Source organism: Gadus morhua, chromosome 11 (assembly GCF_902167405.1).
Source record: "Gadus morhua chromosome 11, gadMor3.0, whole genome shotgun sequence".
NCBI classification, from domain to species: domain Eukaryota; kingdom Metazoa; phylum Chordata; class Actinopteri; order Gadiformes; family Gadidae; genus Gadus; species Gadus morhua.
The window spans coordinates 21,603,038-21,618,608 of NC_044058.1; the positions used below are offsets into that span (position 1 = coordinate 21,603,038).

General features: G+C 45.2%; 1 protein-coding gene across 2 annotated transcripts in view; it reads right to left on the reverse strand.

Annotated features, from left to right (window-relative positions):
• The window catches only part of LOC115553622 (exostosin-1b), a 52,226-nt gene continuing 36,655 nt past the window's right edge, over positions 1 to 15,571 (reverse strand). For both annotated transcript variants that reach the window (XM_030370050.1, XM_030370049.1), the window contains 9 exons: positions 12,133 to 12,240; positions 11,372 to 11,491; positions 7,588 to 7,720; positions 6,717 to 6,835; positions 5,965 to 6,060; positions 5,709 to 5,798; positions 5,161 to 5,321; positions 4,703 to 4,874; positions 1 to 3,008 (listed from right to left, as the gene is read on the reverse strand). In XM_030370050.1, coding sequence (XP_030225910.1) covers positions 2,823 to 3,008; positions 4,703 to 4,874; positions 5,161 to 5,321; positions 5,709 to 5,798; positions 5,965 to 6,060; positions 6,717 to 6,835; positions 7,588 to 7,720; positions 11,372 to 11,491; positions 12,133 to 12,240 — 1,185 coding nt within the window. In that variant the 3' untranslated portion in view covers positions 1 to 2,822. The remainder of the gene's footprint in view (positions 3,009 to 4,702; positions 4,875 to 5,160; positions 5,322 to 5,708; positions 5,799 to 5,964; positions 6,061 to 6,716; positions 6,836 to 7,587; positions 7,721 to 11,371; positions 11,492 to 12,132; positions 12,241 to 15,571) is intronic.

The following is a 15,571-nucleotide window of genomic DNA, read 5'->3' on the forward strand; positions in this document are numbered from 1 at the left end:
GATTATTTCAAATGTTTTATTTCATCTGGTTTTTATTTATCAAAACCGTTTAAAAAAGTGATTTTTCCTCTATCTTTCCATCTATAAAATTAGGTCTGTAGTTAGAGTGAAGGAAGCAGGCAAAGTTAAAATCCCCATAAAATGATGTCTGATACAGCGTACAAGGGTGTAATGGTACCGTTCATATTACTATACTTGTGGAGACCAGAGGGGGCTTTTGAGCCTTACAATGCCTATAAAAGTTTCCTACAACAGAGAATGCAGGAATGTCAGTCCCATTTATGTGTGGTAAATGATAAAGCTTAATAGCATTCCAGTGTTACATGACTTCTAGGGGTGCAGTTATGTGTAACTGGACATCAACTCAAAGTGATACGAAAGAAAAAATAAAATGAAGAAAATAAAGAACAGACTTGTTCTTACACAAAGCCGAGAACTCAAAAGTGTCTTTCCTTTAAAGGCACATTGATAATACCAACCACTATCCTAAATGAGATAGAAATTATAGATAGGGTGGAGATCAAATTAAATTTGTATCCTTCTCATATTGCACCAGGATAACTTCTACAGAACAATTTGGTTTCACGTGACCATGAAGTTTTCTGGAATTTCACACACATCCATACAAACTCTCAATACACTCTACACACTTTCTTTCAATTAATAATTTCCTGTTCACTCACACAATATTTTTCGATTTCATAAATAACTCCCTAGAAATGATCAATTGGCACAAGTTAAGGGGTGGATGGTAGGTTATGTGGCCAGAAGAATAAAGTAAAAGACAAATTAGACGAACTGTGATGATGTTTGGCCACAAATTCATTGGAGGCTTCCTACGAAAATATCCATTGGCAGTTCATTGAACAACAACCCCTTCGATAAAGAATAAAAGTTGGAAAGAAATAGAAGCACATTCCAGTTAAGTCAAAATAAAATACAAAAATAAACAACTTGATATGACATGTCAAGACCACAGGAGGAATAGATTTGAGCTACGTTGACTACACAAACAAACGAAAAATCCTTTACTCTGAGCTCAATCTAAGATTCTGCGTAAAATAAATTACCAGGCATACATTAATGATGCGATGCAGTCCATGATGATATTCAGATGTTATCAAGCCATTTGACATTCTTTGTGTCATATTAACAGTACCGGACATTATTGTACCCAAATAATTTATTGAATTTGCAGGATATATGTTACTTTGGTGAAATAGTTTGAACCAAACTCTTTCTGAGAGCAACAGTTTAGTATGTTAAAAAAAATCAATAGTGAGTAAATTAACAAAACATTAAAATCAAATAAAATTGTAATTTGAAAGATAATTTATGATCAGACTAGGCCTTTTTGCATAATTAGGAAAACTTTTAGCATTGCATATTAACATTTCTGCTTGTTCAATCAGTTAGTTGAGAAGGTGTCACCGCTTGACTAACATCCATAAAGCCGGTGTGAGTCTTACCACTGTCTGAGAGTAGGAGAGTTTAGAAAACCGATTACTGGTTTGCTCCTCAACAACTCACGTTCACTCAACAAGGCATTTTAAGCAATCCTCCGTTTATCTTCAGGTTAAAAACACATTCAAGTAACACTTCAGGCTGTTCATGAAGCCGTATAACATTAAACCTCAAAACTGCCATTTCTTTAAAAAATAATGAAGAACTAAAACGATGAAAGACATGATGCAGTTTGGTTAAATTATTAAACATGGGTCTGTGTGAGAAGTAGGGCAATAACTGGCATTGTTCACAGATTTTCCACCAAATTCATAGCATGTTTCTGTGGAAACTCTCAAACGTCTTCACATAATCAAGTACTTACTTTGAGCTAATCAAAGAGATGAATATGATTGCTGCTTATTATGTACTAATTTAGTGTTTGTTTAAAAAGAGAATTCTGTTGAGAATGAATGACATTTTGATTAGAAAGCGGAAAAGTTAGTGTTATTTTGAATACCTATATAGAGTTTGAACAATTTGCTCTTAGGGAAAGAAAAGTGGGCAAAAAACAACAATGGGGACAAAAGCAAAAAACAAGAACAAAAAAAGCATTGAAAAGCAGCAAGATCAAGGTGCTAATTTACACAAGTCCACTATTCAGGACTCCCAAATCCCAATGAAATTCGATTTATATTGAGGCACTGTGAAAATTCTTTGTTAATCATGATTAATTTCTGTTGCTAAGGGAGTCAGGGAAGGGGTCTGTCCTTCACCCGCCATGCTGGATTGGGTTTGAGAGAAAGTGAGAAAGATCAAGAGAGAGAATGAATAACACCGGCCGTTCTTTCACCATATTAAAAAAATAACTACACTCTTCCAAAATAAGCCTATCCTCTTCGTTGTGGTCGTTACTATGAATGATATCCTGCCTCCAAAAGTCTTTGCTTTGAGTCTGTGCATTTACTTAGCAGGTGTTGAGAACTTGTTCTTGAAGATCCATAAAATCCAACCACTCAACCTTTCCTTGAAGACCTTGTGACCTGGACCATCTGTAAAACGACCAACTGCCCATCGTCTCGTAGTCTGTGACTATCAACATGTGAGCCTGGAGTGGCGTGCAGGGTTAGCTCAGATGCTCCTTCTGGACCACATTTTGGTCTGAACCAGCATCATCCCTGACCTCAAAGTGTTCACAATGCCAACTTACGCCCCTGCAGGACACGACAGGAGAGAGAGCAGGCGGGTAGCATTAACCAGATGGGGGGCCTCGACAGATTCCATCCAACCGTCCTCCGCACTCATTTCCTCCAAAACACTGGATCTCCATGCGTTTTCCCCCACGCCTCTACCCAGGGGTGGAGTGGGCTTGGGTAGGGTTATAGTCGCTCGATGTCCTTGTACTTCTTGCGCAGTATGGACACCTGGTCCTTGAAGAGGACTGGGTCCAGCCGCATCTGAGAGTGCACCAGGGGCATGCTGCCAAACCAGCTGGCAAACTTGTTCATGCAGGTCTGACGCTGGGCGAAGTGGTCCGGGTCGGCCCAGCGAGAGGCCCGCGACGTCTGAGTTGGCGGGAGGGACATAGAGAGAGAACAGAAAGAGGAACAGTGAGAGAATTGAAGAACGATAAAGCAAAAGGGAAGGGGAGAAAAAATGCATACAGAGGAGATGAGGGAGACAGATGGGAGAGGAGAAGAGAAGAGAGTTGGCAAATGGAGGTGTGGAGGGGTGACCACAGGAGTCGGGAAGGAAATTGGTGTTGAAGTCAGAGAGAGAGATTGGATGGAGTATGGGAGAGGGAAGTAGAAAGGACGTGTGAAGAAGAATGGGACAAAGGAAATGAATAACGCATCGGTGGTTATTCTGACCTTTTAGAGTCCATTGTGATTATTCATGAGTTATTTATTAAGGCCCAAGCAGCAAGGAAGACATTTCCATTTTGTCTAACAAAACTGGTGTTTTCTATACTTTTCCGCTACCAAATGCTTTGGTGGGTGCATAATTTGTCTGAAAGACGTCAGGAGAAGGCATCAGTAGTCATGCAGATACTCTCTACGAATACGGCTGAAGTCAGTAATTACTATAACGGTCAAGTCATTTAGCAGACGCTATAATTAAAAGAGTGCAAAGGGAAGTCTGATAGGCTGTAGTATTTTTCAACTGGGGAGTAACGTTTCACAAGAATGAAAAACAAATTGCGGCCTGCAACATCAACTTCGTCTCACAGATTTTGGACCATTGTCGAATTGGTTGAGGATAGGGATGGGCAAAATGATTATTTCCCGGGAACTAGTTATTTCAGTTCAGTTCACTATAACGATTCATTTGATTGATTCGTTCGTTACGTCAGATTACGTCATTTGACAGGGAATCTCACTGGTGTCTGCCCCCCCCCCCCCCCCCCTGCGAGACGGCCCCCCCCAAGCATAATTTAAGCGATTTCTAGGCTCTACCCCCCGTGAAAATCGACAAGATATACTAGACAGTATAACCAAACGTCCCACCAATATTTATACCACTTGCTTACTCTCTATATGTCATTCATGGTTTTATATTTATAATTATAGTTTTTATATTTAATTCTTCATTATTCAGGCATCAGAACTTTCATGGTCATAAATAAAAAATACGAATTGCAGTTTAATTTCTTTGTTTGTTCTTGAATTGAAGTAGAATGGAGCAAAGACTCCTGGGATTGGGAAATGCGTTTATCCAATAAACAGATGGAGGTCAAGTCTATTTTCGGAAATGTAGGGGGATATATGAGTGGCCCCACGTCGAAAGGTATGACCCAAGATACTTCAGACAGAGAAAGCGCGCAAATTCGACGGTACCGCCTTGTCATTTTTTACCCAGGTGCCATGGCAACACCATTGCTACCTCTCATTGGCTGAATCTTTGAGAACGTTGTAGACTCAATCAATATAAGTCGCAGGGAGACTAAGCTCTGTTCGTTTGTATATTTTATTTACGTGACCATATTTTTGTTTTATGTTAAAAAAAAAGAAACAAAGAACCAGTTCTTCTTGTTTTGGGGAACCAGTTCTTGTCGTTCACTTTCGGGATTCGTTCGTTGTGAACAAATCGGTCGACACCGATTCATCCCTAGTTGAGGATTATCGCTATTGTACTGATTCGGAAGAATTACGTCTATTAACGTTTCTGCTGAAACAGTTGATGTTGCAGGCCGCAAATTTGGTTGTTGCAGCAGAACGTGACGGTTTCCCGTCAAGGGTGTTTAGCACTTCTGCCTCACCTGTCCCATCATGGTCTCCTTGTACTGTTTCTTCTGGGTGACCTTGATGGGAGGCAGCTTGGTGACGGCCGACACCAGGAAGTTCATCAGGATGTCCTCACAGTTGGACATCTGATCCACCATGCTCTTGAGGCTGTCGGGAAGGTACGTCGTGTACAAGTAGTGGTAGTATCTGGAGCGCCGGATCGGGGATAGGGAGAGAGTGGAGAACGTCAAGAATGTGTTAAGAGATCCACTGTACAAAACATGGCAACAAGCGCAGAAGACACTTGTTGTTTGGAGGAATACAATTGGGCAGAATCCAATGGGATGGAAAAAAATAATTAAGAAAAGTAGGAAAAATGTGCCAAAGAAATGAACACATTAAAATTGAAAGCAAAACACCCCAGGGCAGAAAGGCACCACATTTCACAATAAAAACGAATTGATTGGCTTGTGTGCAAGGATTGGGGCGGTACCTGTGGTAAATGGCGGCCCCAGTGAGCACCATGGAGTAGTCGTTGGTCCACTTGGACGTGTAGCCCCAGCGCTCTTTGTTGCCGTCCCAGAAGTGGCTGCGGGCCGGGTAGCCCACGAGTCGGTCGGGAAAGCTTTGCCACACGGTGAACGCAAAATCCACCTGGACAGACCGAAAGGACAGGCGCATTGAGAATATAATAATGAGGCAATAATCGGATTCTGAATGAATAGCGATTAGAAAAGGAATCACCATGGCAAACGGCAAAAAGTGTAACTAAAACAGAAAAGCTGGTAATGATGTCAGACCAAGGGAACCGAGCAGAAAACTTTTAAAGAAAAACTTTTAGGATAATTGAGATGAATGGGGGGCGGGGTGGGGGCGGTGGAACGGAGCACCAGCGTTTTCCTCCAATCCAATATAAAATGTGACTATGAATGAATACCCTCTCTTGAGTGCCATTTATCAGAGGCGTACCCCGTGATTTACAATGGGGATCTGGCGGCAGTGGGGGTGTGTGGGGTGACGAGTCGTCTCAACTAGCCTCACCTCTGTGGTGGAGAGCACCGTGTCTTCGTCCAAACTGAGGACTGCGTCGGTGGGTATGGTGTCATAGGGAAGGAACCTGCTGCTCATCACCTGTAACGTCAAGACCGCGCACAGACACAGGTGCTCAACACGCCATCCATCCGAATATCATCACCCCCCCCCCCAATGAGGAACAAAACACTGGCCTAGTGGGCCACTGGCACATGCCAACACTTGAGAGGAGCGACATGGTATCTATATTGTTGACTTCTTTCACCTTGTTTTCCCCCTCTATCACGAGGAGAGGGACAGCAGTGGTAGGCCAGCAGTGCTTTGCAGGAAGCGGCTTGTCGCAGTTCCAAAGAACTATCACCTGCGGAACAGAGCGGGCAATGACTAAGGAACCCTACGAAGGTGAAACACATTTCATCCAAAGCTAAATAGAAAAGCAGATGTATTAGGCTTGATGCCCTCCCTCCATATACACGTTTCCCCTGATAAGAAGCCAAACTTTTGACTGGTTAAATGGTTCCAAGTATAGCGCACGTTGCCGAGAGTTGGGAGATCTAAAATCGATGATAAAACGATCCAAACCTCCCTCTCCTGTGAAGAGGATGCAAACAGCATGCTCCTGTGACAGCAGCAGGTCTATTTTCAAACCTGACTCACAATCCAGAGATAAACGACAGCTAGACGCAGCGGGGACAGCAATAGGCAGGGCTGTGGGATGGGTGTGTAACTGTGAGTATGTATGTGTGTGTGTGTGTGTGTGTGTGTGTGCGTATGTGTGTCTGACAGCGACAATGTATCATGAAAGTCCTGAATCGAGGAGATCTCAATTTAGATTCCTCATGCAGTTTCCCCAAACTTCTCAAACGGCTGTGTGCGAAAGCGTCTTGGCACAAAAAGAAACTCGACAACAGAGAGATCACAGTCAGAAAATAAGCCTTCAACCAGCACGTATCACTTCCCCTTGGATATTAAAAAAGACACACACACCCTCCTTCTACCGGAGCGCTATGGGATTACCTGTGCACAGTACTGGGATTTGGCCACCGCCACAAGGAGCTTGATGATTGGCTGGGACTGGGAGACGAGTGGCGTCACGGCGTGGATAATGGCTGTGAACTTGGGGTACGGTTTGATACCTACAAACACACACACAGGAAAGGAATTGCCTCGGTAAAAAACATTTATAATAATGAGGATTGAATCCATTTCACTTTGTTGATTGCTTCTACTAATAAATTATTGAAGGGAAAAAGTAATAGGCAAATAACCAATTTTTCAGCAAGCCAGCAACAAGACTAAATAGATGGGACTGTTATCGTCCCATGTTTGTGAGGTTACATCACCGCAGTTTTATCTACAAACGTCGATTATCTTTTTGTAAGACCCCGTGATGAACACACAAGGCGTGTCAGTTTATTTGGTGATTCAGTTCAAGCCATTAAGCGATGCGGAGGATCGGTTCAAACACATCATACCTTAACCCTAGCAACCTGTCTGGTTGTTGACACAAGCGGCTTGCGTGCATCGAGTACATCTGTTGGCGTATTAATGAGGCTACAACGGTGTTTGTCAACAGCCCTGATGTCAACAACATGCAAGGTATCCCAATTAACCCGAGCGCACTAATTTGTGCAAAAACACGCTCAGATTTTCTGTGCGGCTCTCTGTGACAAGATATTCCTAGTTATTGAAGACTTTATGCAAATGTTACAAGATACACACACTTAAATGATCTCCTTCACAAGTCAGGGAATTTGCCGCCATCACTGGTTTCAGAAAAAGATTGGAATACATATCCCTTCTAATCATGTTTAGCTGTGTGTCTGTGTGTGTCACTGTCTGTGTGTTTACATGTGCGTGTGTGTGTCTGTGTCTGTAGAGCACTGACCGAGCTTGGCGTAGTAGAAAGGGAAGTCCCCCAGGTAGGTGGAGTACTGAGGCAGGGCGAAGAGACCCCCGGGAAGGCTGTTCCACATGAGGTTACTCCTGGAGCTCTGCCGCATCACCCGGTCCTGGATGATCTGGGAGAAGGGCAGGAGGAGGAGAGAGGCATTCAGGCGCTCCTCAGAGGACCTCAGAGTCATCCGAATAACAGAAGAACGTTTGGTATGGCTCGGTTGGTCCCAATACCTCCGGTTCCAATGTTGAAGGACAACATAATAACCGTCTCTCCTGTCTGCACTAAATCATGCATATGATTTAGTCCAAATCCTTTCTGCCAAAGAGATTTTTCATTAACCCGCCTGTCACGATCGGAAACAATGCAACAAACTTTTTTGTGTTCTGGAAATCAGTCCCTTGATTACAATTTGTGGCAGGCGCAATTCACGCTAAATACACTACGGCGGCAGAATCTCCATTTGGACACATCGTATCGGTAATGGTTGTTGCAGTGAAGCGAGGATAGACAATTATGGTGGTTGGATCTGTATTCGTCTTTAACTTTTGCAAATAGGGGCGTTGGGAATGAGGCACAAGCGGTGAGCATGCCGTTGCACTTTTTGCTAAAGCTTCATTGTTAAGAAGCCACAGAGAGAAAACGAACACCCAGAACACCCCTGATAGTACATACAGCGCCTCCAGCATTTTCTAGCTGCAGTTTAACGCGGATGTACAAACTAAGGGAACACAGCATTTCTGCTGACCGAGGCAACGGGACATGATCCGCGACTTCTTCATATGTGCTACTGGACGACAATGGAAGCAACTGAAGAAGGTAAAGACCCCATTTGACGATGATACGGCGGACAACTATTTTGTGAGGACAAAGAATTAATTTGAAGGTTTCCTTTGGGATGTCGACAATGACAAACGAGTCGATTTGTGCCTGTTCTCATACTCCAAATGTACAGCACCAATTGAAAAGCTAAAAATATTAATATGCATAAGGGAGTTTTTGTATGCACCAGTAGATCTGGCACCAAATCAAAGCGACAAAATGCATGTCTGATGTATGGCAAATTTTTGTTCCAATCACTGGCACACAAATACAATAAAGACGTTGTTTCCTGCTACTGCAAAAGACCCCTGTCAGGCCTATTTCTACGTCATCCAGGTCAAGAAGTACATAAAACTAGAATAACACACACACCCTATTGCACTAACCCCTCCCTCCAAAGTAGTTTATCCGTGCACTTTTCTCAGACCAGAGGCACACTGGCCGTATACAGGTAACGACACCATGGTAACGAGCTCTGACACTATGCACCATTCATTAATTTTCAAGGAACCTGTATCGCCACGTTTGTCGGCTGTATTTATGTATAATGTAGGGTAAGAAAAACACGGTACAAAATTGCAGCCCATACAAACTGGGACTAAAAATAAAGCACAAAAACGATCCCTTGAAAACAGAGAGATTGCTCCTCAACAAAATGACCAACACACATTTCTGCATTAGTGTAACGGACAATGAAAGCCTTGATGAAGCATATGTTGAAACTAATCCTGATGAGATTGAAGGTTTACAACCGCCACAGCCACTAGCCCACTGGGCTAGCCACTAGCCAGCATAGTCCCAGACCTGCTCAACAATCAATAGCATACATAGAGGGAGGGGGACACTGTATATAACACCTCTATTCCTCTGGACGTCATAAAAGGAAATCTAAAATATGGAGCATGCTCACAGGGGCCAACTAGTTATGAGGAGGGGATAAGCTTCCATTGTAATGCAAGCCCTGAGCACTGATTCCGGGGATAATGAGGGGACGTAATCCGATCCCGCGAGCCTTGAGGTGTTGCTTTACTTGGAAGACTGAAAAATTGCACACACACACACACACACACACACACACACACACACACACACACACACACACACACACAGAGAGAGAGAGAGAGAGAGAGAGAGAGAGAGAGAGAGAGAGAGAGAGAGAGAGAGAGAGAGAGAGAGAGAGAGAGAGAGAGAGAGAGAGAGAGAGAGAGAGAGAGAGAGAGAGAGAGAGAGAGAGAGAGAGAGAGAGAGAGAGAGAGAGAGAGAGAGAGAGAGAGAGAGAGAGAGAGAGAGAGAGAGAGAGAGAGAGAGAGAGAGAGAGAGAGAGAGAGAGAGAGAGAGAGAGACAGACAGAAACAGAGAGAGAGACAGAGACAAGAGACAGAGAGAGACAGAGACAAGAGACAGAGAGAGACAGAGAGAGAGACAGGGACAGAGACAGACAGAGACAGACAGAGACAAGAGACAGAGAGAGAGAGAGAGAGAGACAGAGACAAGAGACAGAGAGAGAGAGACAGAGACAAGAGAGAGACAAGAGACAAGAGAGAGACAAGAGACGAGAGAGAGAGAGAGACAGAGACAGAGACAGAGACAGAGACAGAGAGACAGAGAGAGAGAGAGCCCTGCTAAATGGGGCAAAAGTTTGAACAGGGATAACACTGCCATCGCTACTCTGGCTCCCTCTCCTATCTCATGGTACAAGGTCACAAATACTGATAGAGTAAACAGATCGAAGAGCAGCTCCTCGGGTAAAACGTTCTCACCTCCTCCCCTCATGCTCAGACAGCCTCTATGGCATCCTGCTGCCCTGACTTCTCTGCAGGGAGAATACGCTCCGGAAAGCTCTCCAGGAATAGTGACCTCTGAGTAAACCTCTGCTCGCCCGTGATAAATGTGTCAAGAAAGAAAGGTATGAAAAACCAGGGTGTGAATTCGGTTGCGGCTGTTAAGTAAGATACTCTGCCATCACTGCGAATCCAGTATCAATCCACCTTTCTTTGGTATCAACAGCTCTTTGGTGACCCTGCTGTGTGCAAGTGGAACTTAATTGACGTCCAAACATTGCCACGTGGATGTATACACGCAGTCACCAGTAAAGTGCTGCTTTCTGTTTCGTAATGTCAACACACTTAAAAAAAGAACTTCACCAGGCACTGAAGCAGCCCATAGTAAAGCGCGCCCCCTAAAAATGAAGTCTTCCCATTCTCCGATGCAACATTGAACATTTTATGAACCTATATAAAGTGGAAATTCATGGTCAGAAACGTCAACCGTTCCCATCTTCCAAACCCAGTCGCCTCCCTCCACTCCCCTTCCTGTGGAACTGTGTGTGACAGCAACAAACCGCCGGCGGGATTGATAGCCTAACCACAGTCGGAGAAAGAAGAATACAAATATGACAGGCTGGAAGCTATTACAGTAGAGTACACCACTTAACACCCTCCTTCTCAGCTTTCACCTGGCGCGGTGGCGGCCTCTTGGCGGTTAGAGGAACAGCGCCACGTACACGAGCCGCCCTTGTAGCGCACGTCCATTGACAAGCAGCTAATAATGGTGATCCAAGACACATAAAGGGGCTTTGGTACTAAAGCCAGGATGGATTCTATACGTGTGCGCACATCATACCGTCCTCGTCTTCGCTTCATGCATCCGAGACCTTTGTACGAGGTTGGTGCGTGCGTGCGTGCGTGCTTACTTGCGTGTGTGCGCGCCTGCCCATGTGTGTGTATGTGTCTGCGCATGCGTGTTTGTGCGTGTGTGTCTGCACACTGTGTGTGTGTGTGTTTGTGCGTGTCTGCACACGTTGTGTGCGTTCGTGTGGGCGTGTCTGCACGAGTGTGTGCGTATGTGTCCTGCACGCGCGTGTGTGTGTCTGCGTGTGCGTGAGCATGCGTGCACCTGTCTGTGTGTGTGTGTGTGTGTGTGTGTGTGTGCGAGCGTGCCTGCGTGTGCATACCTCCAGCGTGGTGAGCACTATCCTCTCAACAGAGTTGAAGTAGGCATCCCAGAAGAGCTGTGTCTGCTGCCTGAGCGAGAGGATCTTATCCTGGTGGATGGAGCGCACCGTGGACGGGATCTGGTGGGGGGGGGGGGGGATCATCGGTTAGTAGGACCCAGGAGGAATAGAAGGGAGAAAAACACATTGGGAAGAGCACGCGACGAGACATGACCCATGGCAGTCTGCCTGGACCCTTTCCAACATTCCAGCAGGGCCGTGTGTGTTCAGACCTGGTGCGCTCACGCACTCGCCATAGGATGCGTTTACGTTGAAGGCTTTCTCCGATATATCAATGTCATGGTAAACTTGGCAGACAAACGGGGGTGGGAACAGAGAGCAGTGTGTATTTAATCCTTCAGGATTAACGTGTGATATGGAGAATACTTAAGGAGGTCAGACTTGGGAGTTACGAGTTTTCTTGTGTATGAAAAAAAGGTTTATGAATATAGTCGACCAATGTTTATTTGTCTGTCATGTGTGGATTGTGATTGTGCTGCTTTCATGACTCTCTTTGCCCAAACCATCGAGAGATACATCTCACTATCTAGCCATCTATAAATATGTGAGAGAGTGAGATAACATGCTGGGAAACTAGCACAATTCACTTTTTCAAAAATACTAAAACTGTATCTATAGTATGAAATACAATTTCATATAATAATGACATCATTCCAATAACACAGGCAATGGGGCGTCATCAGGCGTCTTCCTCCGTGTACCTGAAGCAGCAGCCTCTCGTCTCCGATCACGGCCGCCGTATTCCAGTCGATGATCTCTGAGAAAGGCAGCTCCCAGCCGTTACTCAGCATCACAGGGACGCACGCCGCCTGCACGGGGAGAGGGAGAGCGCGCACACACACACACACACACACACACACACACACACACACACATTAGCTGGGAGCCGCGCTGAGCGAGAAGGCGTTGCGTCGCCCTGCCTCACGTTTTCTGGTGGAGCACATGGGAGATGATGAATAGAGAACTTTTGAGTGCATCGCAGTGTTGAAACAATCACAAGTGGAGTGTGGATACAGTACATGTTTAGTCATTTAGCCGCCAGTGTTTCCTTTGGCCCACTTCCAAGAGAACTCCCCTGAAGCTTCGATGACAGAACCAATCATCCTCCAAATGTTGTCTTTTTAATTGTCCTTGTATAAACATAGTGTTTACCGACTACAACTACTCATCTACACTTGATTCAATTTATTGCCTCACAAACTAATGTACTTTTTGGAGTGCACGGGTCTATTTGCAGTGTAGCAGCGCTCATTGACCAGAATGGGAGCGTATCCTTACGGCTCGACGCAAATCCGCCGACAAGTTTGTGCGCGCCCGGCCCAACAGCGGGGGTTATCAAGCAATAAAGTGCGAAATCATCAATAACATCCCATAATGTGCCGTTCCAGGACACCTGCAGCCGGTGATACGACCACGGAGGCGTGCCGCCGTTTAATGAGGACGCCATCTGTTCCCATTGTAAACACCAACTCCTGCATTTTATTGTGAAGGAGTGACCGTCACACTTCCTGGAGGTGATTTTTATCTCTCTTCCCTCCCCCACCCCCAAACTCTCTCCTCTCTCCCTCTCTATCCCTCTCTGTCGCCCTCAATAATGCAGTAAATACAAGCAGCATTGCCGGAAGGTATGAAAGGCCATTTCCCATCGGAAGACCCCAACAACAGGTTCAGATCTTTTTAATGCGTTTCCATCCACTGCCACAGCCGCCTCCAAAGCACCATGTTGGGTTGATCAGCCGTCACAATGACTCTGCCCGGTCAACAAGGATTCATAAAAGTCTGAGTAACAGCCAGGCGAAATGAGTTTCGGAACTCATTAGGCCATAGTAAACCGAACCAGAGCGTGATCCCTCCTCCGGCGAAAACACGTCAGGTGTTTAGGCGCGGTTGTGCGTGTGCACGAGCGTGTGTAACAATGTGGTGGCTGCATGCATGCAAGTATTCAGTTCCCATGTCGCAGTTTCCCCCCATTCAGCAAGTCCAGTGTAATCTGTTAAGCCGGGTACCATTAACTGATTGGCCTGGGCCCGCCCACCCAAACACAGTCCCCATGGTGGTTCTGTCATGGTCTAATCCACTCCGTATCGCTAGCTAAGGCACATTCTGCTCATAGCCTGATCCCTCGTGCCGTGGACGCCGGCTCCCAGACAGCCATCATTTCTATACCCGGCGCGTGTTCTCAAACGCACACAAAGGAGAGGAGACACGAAATGTCCTTATTGTTGAGCAGGAGACTGTGTATGTCAGGGTACCAGCCGGTATGTAGTCTCCCAAGTCAGGCCGACGGCAGACGAGCTTAAATCAGGATGAACGAGGCCTCGTTTTATTTTGCTTCAAATTGATGAAGCATCTTCATGCGTCTGGAAACAACTTGACCAGCAGAAACCAGCAAACGTACTGCTGACTGTTCGACTCGGATTCAGAAGAAGACGATAAACTGAAATAACGACGTCAACTTCCCACTTTCGCTCACCCTCTCTGCCCAACGGCGAAAGCAAACTCGTCCAGCACTGGTAAACTCAACTTTCCCAGTTTTTCCCTTTTCTGGATCGGAGTTTAGCTGACGCACGTCGCTGCAGTTAGATTGAGTCACGCGCTCTGGATTAATGCAGTGCAGCACACAAATTGCAACACAACACAATAACCAAATTTGGCACGAATGCAAAACGCTAATAAGCTCCAGGCCTTATCACACTGATCCACGCAGGTAGTGCGACCTTATCCCATCACCCAGCCAGAGATTCCAATCGTTTTTATGGAGCTTTCGGGAAAAACGAATTGCACCCGTTACTCAGTAGGTGCAATTCCGAGTTTTATAGGCCTGTTAATGGCCAACAGTAATGGAATGGAAATAACACCAATATGGGCTTAAGATATTGGCTTGATAAAGGCTACCTAATACGTTAACCATGCGGTACTTGACACACATAGCATGCCGGTGAACCCCAACGGTTTCCGCTGGAATTTGAACACTGAGATGAAAAGAAATGCCGTGTTTGGGTCGGATAGTTCTAGGAAGGAGGGGGGTCACGTTACGAGCCTACGGCGACTTTGTGATTTTTTCTTTGGTACCGTCGTTGTGAATGAGCGACATGTCGTATATGAAATGCCCCACAGACCATGGCGTTGTACTGCGAAGCCAACCCTCACTCAGCCGATCAAACTAAGCTGGTGCTCAGACGGAGCGCCACGCATCCACGCACACCGTCGTGACAAGCGTTTTACGATATTTGTCCGGTAAGCCAAATCCTATCTCGGATGTGTTCATAAAAATCAACGGCAGAAGGAGCTCACATCCGCATTCACCCACACCTGTGCGTTAAACAAGTACAAACTACAACTACAAACACCCTCGTCCCTTCATCATGACGCCGATGACCACAGCATCACAAAAAGACTGTTACCTACAGTTGATTTTAAGAGGAAAATTAGCATAGTGGTTTGAAAACACAAAAACAAAGGAGTTTAATGCAGTTTTATTTAAAACATGGTCTTATTTCAGGGACAGTGACATAATGGCATAGATTACCATGTTCAGGGTTATTCAAAAAATATGCATACACAATTATTATATTATATTAAAGAAACCAAAAATCAACGTTTTGGTCCACTGGCACTTTAACAGAACCCCAACCCATTGAAAGGATACAGTAAATGTGAACTGAAAGCGATACAAGTGGCTTGCACAACAGCACAGAGCCCTGTTGTACGCTGCAGTCACCTGTCACCTACTCAGGCCGGGGGCAGGAATTCAAACAAGTATTTAAAGACGCCGTTTCCAGTTTCCAGTGAACAAAATACTTACAGCCCACGCATTGTATGTGTGTGTGTGTGTGTGTAAGTGTAAGTGTAAGTGTACGTGAGTGATTTTGCACCATGTCACTTTGCAAACGTGCACCCTGTGGCAATGGGTGCTACTAAATGTTAATTGCTCTTTAAAAAGGTGACACAATCTGCTGGGTGAAAGTGAAAACAAGCATGCACGGCTGTTGAGTAGCAGTTTGCTGATGACCTCAAAAAGGGAAACACCATCTACATTTACTGTTTTCAGACTTCCTAAATGGCAAACAAGTTGCCCTGGTCATGAACCCTCTATCATCCATCGACCAAACATATATTGGTGAATCAGGTAGAACAACT